Source organism: Trichosurus vulpecula, chromosome 4, assembly GCF_011100635.1.
Source record: "Trichosurus vulpecula isolate mTriVul1 chromosome 4, mTriVul1.pri, whole genome shotgun sequence".
In the NCBI taxonomy this organism is placed as follows: Eukaryota; Metazoa; Chordata; class Mammalia; order Diprotodontia; family Phalangeridae; genus Trichosurus; species Trichosurus vulpecula.
In genome coordinates this window covers 195,181,510-195,198,201 of record NC_050576.1, presented here as the reverse complement: position 1 = coordinate 195,198,201, position 16,692 = coordinate 195,181,510, and the positions used below count along the sequence as shown (strand labels likewise).

The window sequence follows — 16,692 nt, the reverse complement described above, 5'->3', positions numbered from 1 at the left end:
TCCTAGTTCCCCACCCTCTCACCCCCTCCAGGTAAAATTATCATCTTCATAGTCTTTTATCAGTATCCCTTCACTTGGTACTATCTTTTTAAAAAACTTAAGTTAAGCATCAGTAACAATGCCAACATCTTATTTAGCTTCAAAACTTTCTTTAGTTTACTTGCAACAACTTCATGGGAAAATGAACTTTTAGGTTACTGACACTGAAGACCATTAAGATTACATTTCCAAAGCTACTAGCATAAATTGGAGTTAATTTCTTTTGCTATTCCAAGTATTCTAGAATAAAAACAGGCACACATCACTTTATTTACACGTCAGCATATGCAGAAACTATTCCTTATGCCACATGGAACACAGAAGACAACAAAAACTTTTGTACAATGATTACATACAAAAGAACAGAGTATATATCAAAATGCTAAAGATTCATTTGGGACTATAAAAAAAAATTCATTATCATAAGGGATGGCTATCTAGGAGAGAGGATATAAGTGGAAATGTAGTCAATAAAAATACAAGTAATATGCCTAAAAATCTCTTAAAAAATTCAGCCACAACAGTTTGTCCCTTTTTCACCATGCAAGTATATTCCCTGAGTATATACTGACACACTGGTTCAGTACTCAGAGAACAAATTCTAACTCAAATCTCCAAAAGCCCTCCCTCACCCCATCCCCTACACTCTATTAAATGGCTTTAAATACAAACAGGTTACTAACCTTTTCTATAAGGAGTTTCTTACTCATTGTCACACATCTATTCAACCGTTCCTTGTATTTCTCTAGCATCTTTTGTTGTTCATCAATTTGCCGTCTTAAATCACAGTTTGCCTTCAATGAGGAAAACAAATAAAGGTAGTTAATTACTCTTAAGTTAATTCTCTAAAAGCTAAATCAAAAACAAATCAAGTCTGAAGTGGGGAGCTAAAATAAGTTCACTTACCTCTTTAGGTCAAACTGACCAGAAAATAGGTTAAATACTGACTGTCATTAGAACAAATACTGTTCCTCCCAATAACTACCTGAACTCTAAAATTTCTATTTCATCTCATTTGCCTAAATGTTAAAAAAAAACACAGAAAAATTCTTGCTTGTAGTTTCTATTTTAAAATGTTATTCAGCTTGAAAAGGCATCAAAAACATAGATTCTTAGAAGAGTTATCAAATAGTAAAAAAGATATTCCTTATAATGTATGACAATGATTATTTCTCTCTTTCATTCCCATTTCCAAAAGAAATACAACAGGAATTTAAATTAACTGCCCTAAAACAAAAGTAAGGCATTCCTATGGCAAATCATTCCACTATGTGATCACCACTAAAAAGGATCAATGCACAATATTCCCACAACTTCCTTGGTCCTTGCTTCAGGAATGAATGCTAGACTATACTTATTCTGCCTGATTAAAAGCTTGTGTAATGAGGTAAAAATTCTGAAAAATTCAAGCCTCCTACTACTAGAGAGAAAGGAAGCAATCAGCAAAACCTAAAGCAATTCTAGTATTTTACAAAGTCAGAAATTCTGACAGTGAGATCTTTCTGGGTATTAATTTTTAATATAATGAAAATTATAGGATTATATCAAAATTGGTAGCCCTAAATTAAATGATAGTGTAAATAAACATACTCCAAAAAATATGTAGTACTATGTGTCTTTTCGGAATAACCTAAGCTTCCATTGGTTCAGTTTTCAAATCCGTGTAAAGAGGCTCCCACTTCCATAAGAGAGTGATTTCAGCCAGTCCCAACAAATTTAACCACAATTTCACCCTATCATTTTTCCTCATACTACCATGTCTTGATTTAGTTAAAATATGGAATATATATAACTCATCTTTTTAGTAGAATATAGATGAAAAGGTTGACCTATAATCAATGATCAAAAATGCTTATACAAATCCAAACTCACTCATATTAAAGTGTACATTCTTTTGAGATGTTCTACTAATCAAATACTAACATAACCTAATTTTTTTTTAAAACAAACATCTTTCAAAACTCTTTATTGGCAGTGGGGGCGCGCTAAAAGTCTACAAACAAGATTTCTAACTCTAGACTGTTTAGTTCCTGGTCATAAAGATTAGCAACAAAAAAAATTTCAAAAATGTCTTTGAAACACATTTAAGATAGATATTATAACCTTGGCTTAGGTTCTCAGTGTGGCTTAGAAATGTATGACTAGCTCACTTGTCTGTGTCAATAGGTCTAAGTAAATCTTTCCTCATAACATTTATAGTACAGTTATGAACTACAGAATATTATTTTTTGTTTTTTACCTTTTTACCTTTAAAAAAAAACTAGTTAGTTACCTCAAACTGTGATTTGTTCTAAAATATCTTAAAAACAACAGTTCATGTATTTTTCATTCCTGGCTTTCTAGTTTTTTGTGGGTTTTTTTTTCCCCTTCAACCTTTGTTTGGGAGACAGCAAGCCTACATACATCAGGCATAAAAGTTTCAAAATGGCCCAAAATGGGGACTTGGGTCTAAAAGAGTCTCAGTAAAACTGTAATAAAAATATAGAAATATTAACAACAAAGTTCTTTTGAAGACAAAAGGAAAATTTATTTTATATGCAATCACAATGATTGCTGCATAATGATAGGCCATTTCAAAGTCTTCTTCTCTGGTACTACTCTGAACACAGAAATTTCATTATATTAGGCATTCCACTTCTGTGGTGACTATGACAGAAATGGGAGTAAAAGGTGTTAAGAGCCATGACTTTTAGATCATCTAGCAGCAGTAATTCAGCTCTTCATATTCTAAATGAGAAATCTTTGTCTAATGGCCAGAGAGCAGACACTCTACTAGAAGACGTGAATCAAATCTATTTTGACATTCTTGCTGTAAATGAAACACCACCCTAAAGGAAGTTGCAGCTAAGTGAGAGTAGGTCACAGATTCTTCATAAGACAGGCAGACAGAGTTGGTTTTATTGTATCCAAATGCAACAAGAAATATAATTTATTGGGATATTTGGTTATCACTTACTTCAGCTAAGCATTTGTAAAAAAGACCACAATGAAAATAATTGTGGTTTGTGGACCAATATCTTTTGGAGAGAATGTGAAGGTAGATAAATTTTATGAAGAACTCTGAAAGACTCTCAGTAACATCAATATTAGCATAGAGCAAGATTGGTGTAAATTATGTTTGAAAACACAGTTCAGGAGAGTAAAAACCAAAAGGTCTGTCAACCACACAAAGACTCATACCTATAATCAAGACTATTGTTTCTGAGAAGAGAATCAGAAACTACCACAAAATGATGGCAATTACCAAATATGAAAATTTAAATTGATTATGACAGGAAAATGACTAGTTACCAATGTGTCACTCCCAAATCAACTGGCTATGTACAGTCAGGTTTGTTAAAGACCAAAACCAATATCAAACTATAAGAAAAAAAAGATGAAGATAGGCCACGAAACTGAGCAAACTTCACTCTGATACAGTGAAACAAGTTGTTGACACCAAAGAAAGTTTAAATTAACATAATCACCACAACAAGGAGACCAAAAGACCTTAGAAACATATTCGGTCAACAAAAATGCTTGATTTTCTTGACAGAGAGATATGGCAACCAATGACAACATTTCAGAGAATAAATTTACTTGTAAGATCTTAAAAGATAAGAACTGTGGAAGATGATGAGCAGCATATTACTTTAAACTATCAAGAAACAGTAGAGGAAAAAAAAACAAGTTTAAAGAAAGCCTGGCATAGAGAGCCAACTTAACCAACTCATTCCAAGAACATTTAAGGAAGAAAACGAAAGAAGAACAAACAAGAAAAAAAAATGGAACTCTGTAAGGGTTTTTTATAACCAACTCTTGACCATCAATTTTTTGGGTAACAAGGTCAAAGGTTTTTTTCTTGTCTGTAGTGATCCAAACTATTAATAATAGCTACTGATTAACATATCTACTTTTCCCATCTCTACAAAATGTTTTTATGAACATAACCTATACATGCACCCAAGACACACCTGATGATGGTATAAAAAGGGAACAAGTAGGTTTTCACAAATGGCACTCTATAGCAGAACGTATCTTTGCCATCATACAACTGACCAAAAGGAACAGAGAATACAAGACTTTGTGATGCTCTTGTTTGCAGATGACTGGCTACACAAAGCCACTGTAAAGCTTCCTAAATGAGAATGATAATCACTGAAAGAAATTTGGCCACACTTGAAAAATGGAGTGGTACAAAAGGAAGGGAAAAAGAGAAATGTCTTTAGTAAACCACACACTGCTTTTTAATGGCCACAAACTTCTACCTAAAACAAAGGCTTATTTTTTCAGCATAAACATTTTTTTCATATGATACTGCATTGGAAAGTCATGGAATACCTTAGTTTTATGAAGAATCAAAATTGTGAAGCAACCAAAGACAATAGAGAAGTAAGTGCATATTAAGTATGAGTAGGCAACAATACAGTAGCAACAAAGAATTATTCAAGACAAGGGGTACAAATGATGTCATCTGATAGATGTAGGTCCAAAAAAGAAGGAAGACCAGTCAAGTGGTTAGGGATAATAGACAGCCTCATTGTTCCACTAATATCTATATAATTAAAAAAAAAACTAAAGGAAGACTCTCTTCCTCCCCCCAGCACAGTGGGTATAGATAGGCTCATCACTGGAGAGTTACAGGAGAATATGTACAAGTCTTATGGTACAAGAAATAACAGATGAACTGTTGTCATCAAAATAAATTACCCACGTGAATAAGGGCATTGCTGCATCAAATTAAACATGAGGCACCGCAACTGAAGAAAGTGCTTAGAAATAAGTAATGCCTCAAATAATGCTACTCTTTAAATTGTCTACTTCCAAAATCCAACAACAGACTAACACAGAATACTCAAATACAAATTATTTACCTTTCTATAAGCCACAGAAGCTGGAAAGAACCGTTAGAGATCTTGTCACTTGGCTCCTCAAAATACTTTTTTAGTTCACTTTTATATAACTCACACAATTCTTCAATATTTCAAAAAATCTGTGGCTTCACTGACATGGCTATTCCCTTCACCCATGTAGGTCACAATCCCTCTATGCTTTAGTAGACATTTTCGCAAGTTTCTGCGGTCAAAAAAAATTAACATCTGGTGGCTGACCAAACCCCTATTGATAAGCCTAGCTAAGCTTAGCTAGGCTGGTCCTCAGATGATTGAGTCCACTGCTACATCTATGCTCTTAATCCTCTCCAACGTGATAGCCTTTAGCAGAGCTTCTACTCTACTGGCATAGCCTTCAAGAGTACAAGATCACTTTCACACCATGATGAGGTATCAGAATAGGACTTGAGGATGATAGATTTAGAGCTGGAAAAGAACTCACAGGTCATCTAGTCCAATCCCCCCTCAGTTTTACAACTGAGGCAGAGGGAGTTTAATCACACAGGTAGTAAATGTTGTAAAGAATAATCAATGGTTCTCATTTGTAGAGTACTTCAAAGTTTACAGAGAAGTTAAGACAGTATATTACATATATTATTTAATTCGGGGTTGCTTAACCTACAGTCTATTAGCTTTTTAAAAAAAAATTTTGATAAATGCATTTCAGTATAACTGGTTTCCACTGTGATCTTATGAATTTAAAAACTTTATTCTGAGGAGTCCATTGGCTTCACCAGAGACTGCCAGAAGGATTCATAACACAAAAAAGGTTAAGAACCCCTAATATAATTTGATGCTATGCTTCAGATGCTCCAAATATTAAAATCTATGCTTATTATGCATTCATGTTCTTATTTCAAACAAATGTAATTCAACACTCACTCTCAATAAATCGTCTATCCTCCCCTCCTTCTTCTCCAGATCAGAATTCTTACTGTTTTCTAATGCGGATATTTTTTCTATCGTGAGGTCAGACTGTAGTAAGAAAAAACAAAACAAAAAGAGTTACACTCTAAGAATGTCACATCTATACAGACGCAAAGCTTTAACCTTTTGCCCTTATGATCTAAGATTCTATAGTATTAGCATATGTAAATGAGCCATAATCGTATGCCTTAAGGAAATTAATATCCCTTTCACCTAGCTCATTCTTTAATCCTTAACTATTTCTCATAAATATGGTCAATAAGACTCTACATCTGCATTTTTAAAAATGCTAACCCTAGATTCAAATATATCAATTCACAAACCATTTGGCATCTGAGAAACCAGGGGTGATGTGCCAATGGAATATGTGAAAAATATAGAAATACAACACTCCAGAAATGAGCCAGTTTGATTAGAACTGGACTTCATATAAGAAATGTCCTATAAAGAACAAACATGCCACCTAGTGGGAACAAAGAAGCAAGCAGAAGAACAGACCTAAAATACAGACTCCATAGAACTGGGGGGAGAATCTTCTTCTATGGAGAACATGGCTTCTGAAATGTTATATACACTCCCAGAATGCCAAGTACATTGTCCTAAAGACAACAGTACTAAATTAGATTGAAAGAATCACTTGTCTCTCATTTATCCTGCCAACAGAATACTGCGAAATGGAGTCAATACACCCAACGGAGTTTTTTGTATTTAGGTGACCATGAAATTTGGGAGTGGAACTAGATGATCTTACAGTCCTTTCTGGCTTCTAAATTTTAAAATCCTATGAAACTCATTTCCAACTCTGGACCTTAAGGAGATATAAAGCTACCTGAATTAAAATTCCTTATGGGGTATTTAAAATAGGCAATATAAATATGTTGGTTCACTGATATTCTAGAAAAAAAAAAAAGAAAGGTCCTGCTAGATAAGTATGGGAATTCTGAACTTAAAAATTTGCTTCTGGTAGCACCATAACTTTTAAAAGGTACTGAGTTGCATAAAATTTTCTATTCCAAAGTACTAAAATGACAAATACCCTCAGAGTTAAAATAGCTCCCAAAGTACCTAATTCACACACAAGGTAAAACATTTCAATTTTCTTTCTTAGCAAGATATGAAGTTAATAAACAGAGGAAAAAAAACAGAACACTACAGAATGTTTTCCCTCAGAAAATAGAGTGCTGGTATCAAAAACTGAGAAATAACGTGTATTATCTGTGGTATGATACGTTCCTAAGTGAGTTGTTTCTTGCACTCTTTATCACACTATACCTGCGTCTGTTTGTGCTGTATGGAAATCTGTTTTTGGGAACTGCAGGAATGCTCTGTGTTGCCAGATCCAGTAGAAGAAGGGCTGCCTTGCTGAGCCTGTAATAAGACACAAGACCAGTTACCAGAAGGTTTCAAATTTTCCTCCAAAGACTAACAAGAATGCAACTTTTTAAACGTAAGTGGGGAGTTATCATTATCAATACACAAGTTAAAGTATACACCATGTTGCCAGGATAGGATTTTAATTATTCCAGTGTTTTCTCCCCCCATCACAAAAATAATTCATTTACAAGAAAAATCTAAACTAGACAAGGTGATCTCTAAGGTCCAGTTCTAAATCCTGTGAATTAAATCTGAGACATTTAACTTAGTAATCATCAACACATCAAGTGGGTAAAGATCACCCATGAACACTCAGCTGTCAATGTACTTCTAATACTATAACTTACTGTTTGTAACTTTTTAGGATTTATAAAGCACTTTATGAAATAGTTCAAAAACTTCATCACTAAAGCACATATGCAATCCATCTAACTCCCAAAGTGACCTTTAAAAATCTCTCTCTAAAAATGTGGGAAAATTGGAACACTGATGCATTGTTGGTGGAGTTGTGAGATGATCCAACCATTCTGGAGAGCAATTTGGAACTATGCCCAAAGGGCTATAAACTATGCATATACCTTTTGATCCAGCAATACTACTATTAGGTACGTATCCCAAAGAGATCATAAAAAAGGGAAAAGGACCCACATGTACAAAAGTATTTATAGCAGCTTTTTTTGTAGTAGCAAAGAATTGGAAATTGAGGGGATGCCCATCAATTTGAGAGTGTCTGAACAAGTTGTGTGATATGAATATAATGGAATACTATTGTTCCATAAGAAATAGTAAGCAGGCATATTTCAGAAGAACCTGGAAAGACTTGTATGAATTGATGCTGAGTGAAGTAAGCAGAACCAGAAGAACATTGTACACAGTAACAGCAACACTGTTCAATGACTGACTTTGTTAGACTTAGTTCTTCTGAGCAATGCAATGATCTAAGACAATTCCAAAAGACTCATGATGGAAAATGCTATCCACATCTAGAGAAAGAAGTATGGAGTCTGAATGCTGACGGAAGCATACTATTTTCTCTGTTTTTTTTTCTTTCTCGTGATTTTTCCCCTTTGTTCTAATTTTTCTTTTACAACATGACTAATGTGGAAATAATATTATCATACATGTATATCAGATTGCATACCATCTTGCAGGGGAGGGAAGGAGGAAATATTTAGAACTGAAAATCTTATAAAAGTGAATGCTGAACTGGACTATCATGTAAATAAAATAAGTTCGATGTGAAGGTATATGTAGAACCTACACTGGATTGCATGCCGTCTTGCAGGGAAGAAGGGAGGAGAGAGAGGGTAAGAAAAATTGGAACCCAAAAACTTGTCGAACTGAGTGTTGTAAATTCAAAATAAAAAATAATTTTTTTTTAAAAAGTGAATGTTGAAAACTAAAAATAAATAAATTTAAAGAAAAAAAATTCTCTACACACACACACACACACACACACACACACACACACAGAGCACAGACTCATTAGAGATGTGGGGTAAGGAATATTAAAACTTCTATTTTAAGTATTTTAAATAAAACATATACACATTGTGAAACAGAGCATAATAAATATGGCTTTACTTTTTCTTGATGACTTTGGGTCAAGACTAAGAATATCAACTATTATCCTCTGCTATAATATTAGTTTTTCTATCCCTTCCTGTTACCTGTCATTTCTACCATCAACGAATGTCTCATCTCTCTCCTATCTAATCTAATGTAGTTTGGAAAAGTAGATAAGTAGAGATTTTACAACTGCTTTAGGACTGTTAAAAAAATAAGTCAATAAACTCCAAATGACTATCTAAAGATCTCTTTCTAAAGTACATGGATTTTGTGACAGTTATTCCAACAACTCAGAGAATTTTACTCCTCTTTCAGTCCTCAGTATTGCTGACATTTGAGAAATGACTATGGAATCAATGAAAACTATGTCTAAGAAAATTCCAGGAATGGGAGGTGGAAAGCAGAAGTGAGAAAAATTAAAAAGTGAGACTATTATATAATTATCTGACACTAATCTCCTTAAAGTTTGCAAAATATTTTCTACACCTATCTCTTTATATGTGCCCTTTATATACCTGATCACCATAATCCCAAGAGGCAGATGCAACACATTATTATCCTCATTTTAAATAAAGGAAACCTGCTCAGAGAGGTTAAAAGCACTTGTCCACAGTTACAATATCAGTGTCTGAGGCAATAATCTAACCAAGTTTTCCTGACTTCAAGTCCAGTGCTCTACTCATTATGCTCACAGTCGAAAGAAACTACTTTGGGCCAGTAAAAACTCACCCAAGAAATACCAAGTGAAAGCACGTTGAAAAGCATAAAAAGCACAAAACGCACAAAAAAGCATTAAAAATAATGCAGCTCATTTTAGTTCTAGTTTTCAGCAATACTGAATAAAATTGGCAAGAATCCTAATGAGCAGGTATACTTGGTTGCCTGGAGTGGCTGGCAATCAGATAACCCAGCCTTATACCCAAAAAGCTCTCTCTTTGTGCTTTTTTTTTTAACTAAAGAAAGACTTTATTAACCTTTGTTTCAAATCTTCAGATGTATAAACAGAACACTTTATTTAAAAGTTTTTTTTAAAGTTTTACCTATTTTGTCTCATTAGGACCCATCACACTGAAAAGGTTCGCTGACAGAGATCTGAATTTTGTAGCTGTTCTCATTCACTCATTCACTCACTATTCCCTGATTAGTAAACATTCAATTCTCAAAAAATAGATAATTTATTCCCAGTTTCTTTAAGGGAAAAATAAAATTTGTCATCTCCTACAGCTAGTCTATAAACAACCTTCTTTCTCTGGGTATCTGGTTTCCCATCAGTATGTTCTTATGCCTGAAAAAGTTTCTCTTGGTTCAATGATTGTTTCACATTGTTTTGCCAGAGTGAAGACAACAAATTTGTGCCAGGAACTAGAAGTGGAACATGGGTGTCTGAAGTAGGAAAGGACAAGCAAAATGGCAGGGTCTCCTTGGGCTATGAGGTTTTACACGCCTTATTTTTGTTTTTTTTTCCAGAAACTATAATGGGAGAGTGGGGAAGGAGGAAGATGATAGAACATATCAGGGGTTTTTATTAGGAAATGTCTATTATTGTTTTGCGTGGTTGCACATGTAATATGTATCAAATTACTTGCCTTCTCAAGGAGGGGGGAGAGGAGGAAGAAAGAGAATTCGAAACTCAAAATCTTAAAAGACAGATGTTACAATAAAATTAAAATTAAAAGGAAATGTCTATTATGTAAAAAAATAAAATGGGTCCATTCAAGCAAAATCTTTAGATTTTTAAATTAATCCCCTCAACTGAAGAGAAAGGAAACAGGAAATGTAGATTTCAGGAGCCAAAACAATGAAAAGCAAAGCACTGTATTTTTTGTTCTTCTATTACTTCCTTCTTCAATGCTAACATCTTTTCCCAGATCTCTGGCTTGCTCCTGAGTCTTAGTGTCAGCCCCAACTGTCTGCAAAATTCATTATCCTGCATCCTAATAAATGTTTTCCCCAACCAACAAAATCTACAGTTACCCTCCAGTAAACTTGCTTCTAGAAAATGAAATCATGTTATTGCCATTCATAAAGAACCTTTAAATTGTTAGTTTGTTAACAAAACTGTAAACACAAATACTTTCTATGGCCCTTTCTATAATCATTCTAATATTAGGTTTAGTTATGTAAAAGAGCATGAGCTGATCCAAGACAAATTACAAAGGACTCACAAAGGAAAAGGCTATCAATATCCAGATAAAGAAGTGAAGGACTCTGAACTCAGGTTGAAGCGTAACTTTTTCATTTACCTTTTTCTTTCTCATGGTTTTTCCCCCCTTGATCTGTTTCTTCTTTCATAACTGTGACTACGATGGAAATATTTTTACAGGATAGAACATGCATAAACTATATCAAACTGCCTATCATTTTCAGAAGAGGGGAGGTAACAGAGGGAGAGAGAAATATGTGGAACTCAAAATCTTGTAAAACTGAATGCTAAAAAATTTGACATGTATCTGAGGAAAAAAATAAAATACTATTTAAAAAAAAATAGAGCATGAGCTCCTAAAAGGCAAAGAAGAAACGAGCAGAAAGAAAAGAAGCAAGTTTTCTCCATGATGAGGGTCAATTCAGTTAAAAAAAATGTAATTAAGCACCTATTGTGTACAAAGAACTGTGCTTGGTGCTAAAGTGACTAAGACAAATATGGAATAGTCCCTGGCCCTGGCCGTGGGTGGGAGTGGGGAGAAGGAAGTGGGATTTGGGTGGTGGTAGAGGTATCATAATGGTAGAAAATACATGGGCATGAATAAATAAAATTAAGGGACTTTCCTACTGGGTAAACTTTTGGAGGGTTGGAATTTAGGAATAGATGGGATTATAAAACACCCTTGTACAAAGACTTGCGGAATCAAAGATTTAGAACAGAAAGGGTCCTTAAAAGTAATCTAGTCTAACTTTCTCGTTTAAGACCCTAGTTAAGAAACTTTGCCCACAGTCACATGGATGGCATAGCCAGGATCTGGATCTAAGTTCACTGACTTCAAATCCAGCACACTACACAGTGTATTTCTGACCTCCCTAAAATCCTAGAGGGGGAAACAAACTCAAAACTACTAGATTCCAGCTACAGGGGAAAAGGAGAGGAAAAGGAGTGGCTGACCTGCTACGAAGGTGAACATAAAGGTACTTGGTCTGAGGTGTGGAGAGAGGCAAAGAAGAAAGTAGAAGAGATGACAGTTCACCTGCAGTATCAGCCCTACTTTTTTTTAAGAAATTTTTCCCCCAATGGCATAAAGAAAAGATCATTTTGCCATAACCAACTTAAAGAGGTTAGACTAAAGGATACCGAAGATCTTTCAAATTCAAAAACTTAAGATTCTGTAAGATAGTGGCAAAGGATATGTTATTGTTTTAGATAATGAAAGTAACAACTTTGAAACATTTTAAATAATTATTTCATTCTAAGCATACAAATAAGGAAAAGCTACAGTCAGCACAGTCAGTATTACAAATAAATAAGTTCGATCAATAAATTAGAGCCCAAATGACTAATGGAACAGTTGTCTTTTGGACAAATTGGAGTTTTGGTTTTTCCCCTCATTTGATCTTCCAAACAACCCTACTAGGTAGGTGCTATTATTATCATCATTATTTTACGGACAAGGAAATTGAGGTTGAGAGAGGTTAAATCATTTGCTTAGGGTTACATAGCTAGTATATGTGTGAGGAAGGATTTAAACCTAGGTCTTCCTAACTCTCAAGTCCAGCACTCTAGGGACTCTGTCACCTGCATGCCTAGCTAGTAACCTTTCTGAAGTTGTAAATGAAGTTCTAACTCATTTACTTGCCAAATAGTATACATCTAAACACTGATTCATGGACAAAAACTTGTACTATTGTACTATATAGTTGTACTGTATTGATTTGTTCTGGCAAATATGCTTGAAATAAGTAGATTGAGGTTTAGAAATTTTTAAAAGTATAAAAAATTGTTCACTGTAAAGGGATTGCTTCATTCTCACTGTTTCACTTTATGAGGGTCGCCTACCAAAAAAATAAAACTTAATACATTCCCCTTCTCAGGAGGTACTACGACTTAATTTGGAGGTATTTAAAGATCTGAAAGAAACAAATGCATGAGTGCTGACTAAAAGAAACAGTGGGAATGAATAATACTCCTTCAGAAAATAATTGAAATATATTTAGCATATTTACACATGTAAATTTTATATAAATTATCATATCATATATAAATTTGTAGACTATAACTTGTAAGGACAGACACGAGCTCAGGTTTACTGCTCACCGAGACAAAAGTGAAGCAGAGGCCGGCTCCCCGCTGTGCCAGCTGCTCAGTGTCAAGCCGAGGTTTTGCCAGCATCACCGACATCAGGGTTGGCAGAGCCGAGTGTTCTTCCTGTGCTTCCTTTGCAGCACTGCCATCTAGACCATACAGCGGCTGCTCCACTCGCCGCTGGAACACACATTAAAGCAAACATACACCTTAGACATGAAGAACAACTCAGGTTCTGCCAAAACATGCATCGGTGTCAGGTCAAGAGCACACAGCTATCAAAGGCAAATCCAAAAATACACGAACAAAAAACAAGACACACGACTCTGAAACCAATTGTTAAGAACATAACACATTATCACTACTTACATTTCAGTCAACCCCAATGGGACACATCAGAGGCTATCTAGAGTCCCAGCCACTGTTTCACAAGACAAGAAAACTGAGGTCCAGTGAGATTAAACAAGCTACTCAAGGTCACACCAGGAATCCTCTAAGAGACAGCCCACCATAGTGAAATGACAGCCAGTCTCAAAAGTGGATTTCAAGTCCAGCATCTGACCCATGCTGGCTGTTTGACTCTGGGCAAGTCACTTAAGTTCTCGGTACTGGGGACAACTCTCTAAGACCTTATGCTGCAGAGGAAGTGCTAGCCTACATGATTAATGAGATGACACCTGATCCAATCTCCTTATCCACCATCCCTCTGACACAGAGAGCCAGTGTTAATTCAACTATGCTGCATAGTCTTTATGAGTATGGCCCTTTGAATTCACCATACAATTTGAATTATCCAAAGTTAATCGCAAATTACTATACATAGGAGCGGTTACCTAAGAAACCTGTCCTAAGACTTTCAAGATTGAGCTTAGTCACTCTTCATCTATTTCACTTAATTTAGAGAAAGAACAACAATATTATTCAATACACTAGGACTTCACCATAATATTATTTGCTACAGAACAGGAGGCAAAGTCATCTTAGATCCATCCAAATGGAATTTAGCCAGATTAAGAGAGTGTTGTAAAAGCAGACCCCAAAAATGAGATCAGTGTTCCAGTTAGGCTCCAAAGCACTTTGTGACACCCACTAACAGCAACATTCTCACTTCTTATCTTCAGCAGATTCCTAGCTCCAAAATGCTACAGGAAATCTATAAAGAACTCTCATCAGTTGTAGGTACCCTTTCTGTAGAACAAAATCTTGAAAATAATGTGAGGAAAGTTGTCCCAACACTGCTTCATTTTTAATAAATACTGGTTTGCATAATAAAGGACGCATGATTACTAAGACTGTTCAAGCAAGACTCTATTTATTTATAGTGTATCTAATAGTCTAAAGAAGAGGAATCGGTTTTTGAAGAGCCCTAGGTTCCCAAGGTAAAAATGGTTTTTACATTTGTAAATAAAGTTTTCGTGTATTTAAAACTGTATTTAAAAATTCTTAGCTCAAGTGAGGTAAAAAAAAAAGATGCCTCATCCAAATGTGACCTGCTTGCTATTGTTTGTCAAACCCTGGTCCAAGGCACTAATATGACACTTACTGTCCCTGCCTTCAAGAAGCTTGTGTTATAACAGCATTAGGAACCATACTGCTTTTACACAATGAGCCAAATACTCACATTGAAAAAGAAAATTTTAGAAGATACATATGGTTGAATTTTTTAAAATTTGCTTCCTTATATTGTTACTACATTTGTTAGTACACGGATAAAGAGAACTATTGCCTTTCAGTCATTATTTATTGCAGAGCTGGCACAGAGCTCAAGGATGAATCTAATCTGACATAGAAAGATGAACTTCCCTATCCAATACACCCAACTTCTGAGCATGAGAAACTCGTTTTGTCATAAAAAGTTTCATAAAGTTCCAAAGGATAATATCTGTACTATTAGTATACATGAATTAATAAAATGCAAATTCATTTAGTCACACAGTAGCTATTATTACGTTATTTCCTTAGGCACAACAGAATCTACAAACATTTGAAAAATTCACATGTTCAAGTCATATCAGTCGACAGACAATGTTTATTAGTTTATAGTTTCTGAATGGACTTCAGAACCACAGGAATCCATGGCCTACAGGTTGGGAACCATTCGTTTCTACTAAGAAAGCCTACAGAATATATTTCTCCGAAACTGCTCATTCTGTAATCTCATTTAGCTTTCTTAACTCTAAAGAATTTTAAAATCTATGTTCAGGAGTTTATAAAGAATTAAAGAATTAAAAAGAAACAGAGGTCTCACTACCTAATTCAGCATATCAAAATATATAGACCTCAACCACAAAAACCATTTCCAAGACAGTGATACATATTAAAATATAGGAATGTTAATGTCAAGGCTATCACAAAATAATGGCTAAATCTTTTCATTTGCTTTAGTCTCTGTGGTTTGGCAAGTATAAATACCCCCATGGATATGAAATTTATAATATGCTACTTGGTGCTTAAAAATACAACAGACATAAGAATATTCTGCAGTTTTTTTTCTTCCTTCAAAGAATTCAAAACATGCTACCTCTGCTCTTACTAATACTTAACACTTCCTAGTGAGAAAGGCAGAAGAAGGGAAAGAACTGAAGTTGTTTAGCCTACAGCAGGAAAGGAAAGGAGGCACTAACAGTTGTCTTTAAGCTTTCTGAAAGGCTATGTTTCAAAAGCACGGCATTTGTTCTGTGTGTGAAGGGACACAATATTATTCAATTTACAAAATACACTCAGGAAAAATAAGCAACTTCCTTAAGATCACCCAGTCTAACCGTGCCCCCCCCCAACCCCCAAAAAAATTAGCACCAGAGACGGAATTAGAACCCGAATTTCTTGACTCTCTACCCATGCCTCTGTCCTTTAAAGCTCCTAAAGAGCCATGTAGCAGCTGCTGAGACTGCTAGCTTCTCTTTTAATTTGGTGTCTTATTAATACAAAGGAGTGTAAGTATAAGAAAGGTCAGTCTCCAAGGCAGGGACAAAGGGATTTGAGTTCCCAGTAACTCCTTAACATGACAATGTTAAAGAAGAGTTGTTGGTTTTCATTGGTAGAGGAATTTCCTGACTGAGAATTCCCTACCCGCCCCCGCAAATCACAGATCTGGAACCAAAATTAACAATTCAAAGGAATTAAGCATAATTAATCCAATTTTTCTCCCATATTTTAAGAAAAATATCACAGATGTAAATGAGGTCCAGAATCTCAAAACTAAACTTCTTAGGAAATGAATATCAATCATTTATATAAAACTGTCAGTCATTTTAAGCACCTACTATGTACCAAATACTATGCTAGCCACTAGGGATAAAAAGACAAAAATTGTCCCTGCCCTCAATGAGCTTACATTCTATTGATAAAAACAACACATAAGTATGTAAGTAAATATATGATGATTTCAGAAAGGAGTCACAGCCAGTAGGGGATTCAGAAAAGGTCCCATTTAGGAGGGGGTACTTGAACTGAGCTTTGAAGGAAACTAGGGATTCTAAAATGTAGAGGTAAGAAATAGTACATTCCAGGCATAGAGGTCAACCCATGCAAAGGCATGGAGACTTGAAATGTTATATTGCATACAATGAAAAGCAGCTCAGTAGCTTGGCTGGATCAGAGTGAATGAAGAGTAATATGTAAAATTTGGAAAGAGAAGCTGGAACCATTTTGTTAAGAGCTTCTTGAAGATCAAACAGGAGA

General features: G+C 35.0%; 1 protein-coding gene across 3 annotated transcripts in view; it reads right to left on the bottom strand.

Annotated features, from left to right (window-relative positions):
* The window catches only part of TLK2 (tousled like kinase 2), a gene marked incomplete at its 3' end in the record, with an annotated part of 165,637 nt that overhangs the window by 81,256 nt on the left and 67,689 nt on the right, over positions 1–16,692 (bottom strand). For 2 of the 3 annotated variants that reach the window (XM_036754613.1, XM_036754615.1), the window contains 4 exon segments: positions 723–833; positions 5,793–5,885; positions 7,110–7,205; positions 13,024–13,191. In XM_036754613.1, coding sequence (XP_036610508.1) covers positions 723–833; positions 5,793–5,885; positions 7,110–7,205; positions 13,024–13,191 — 468 coding nt within the window. 3 annotated transcript variants of the gene reach the window in all.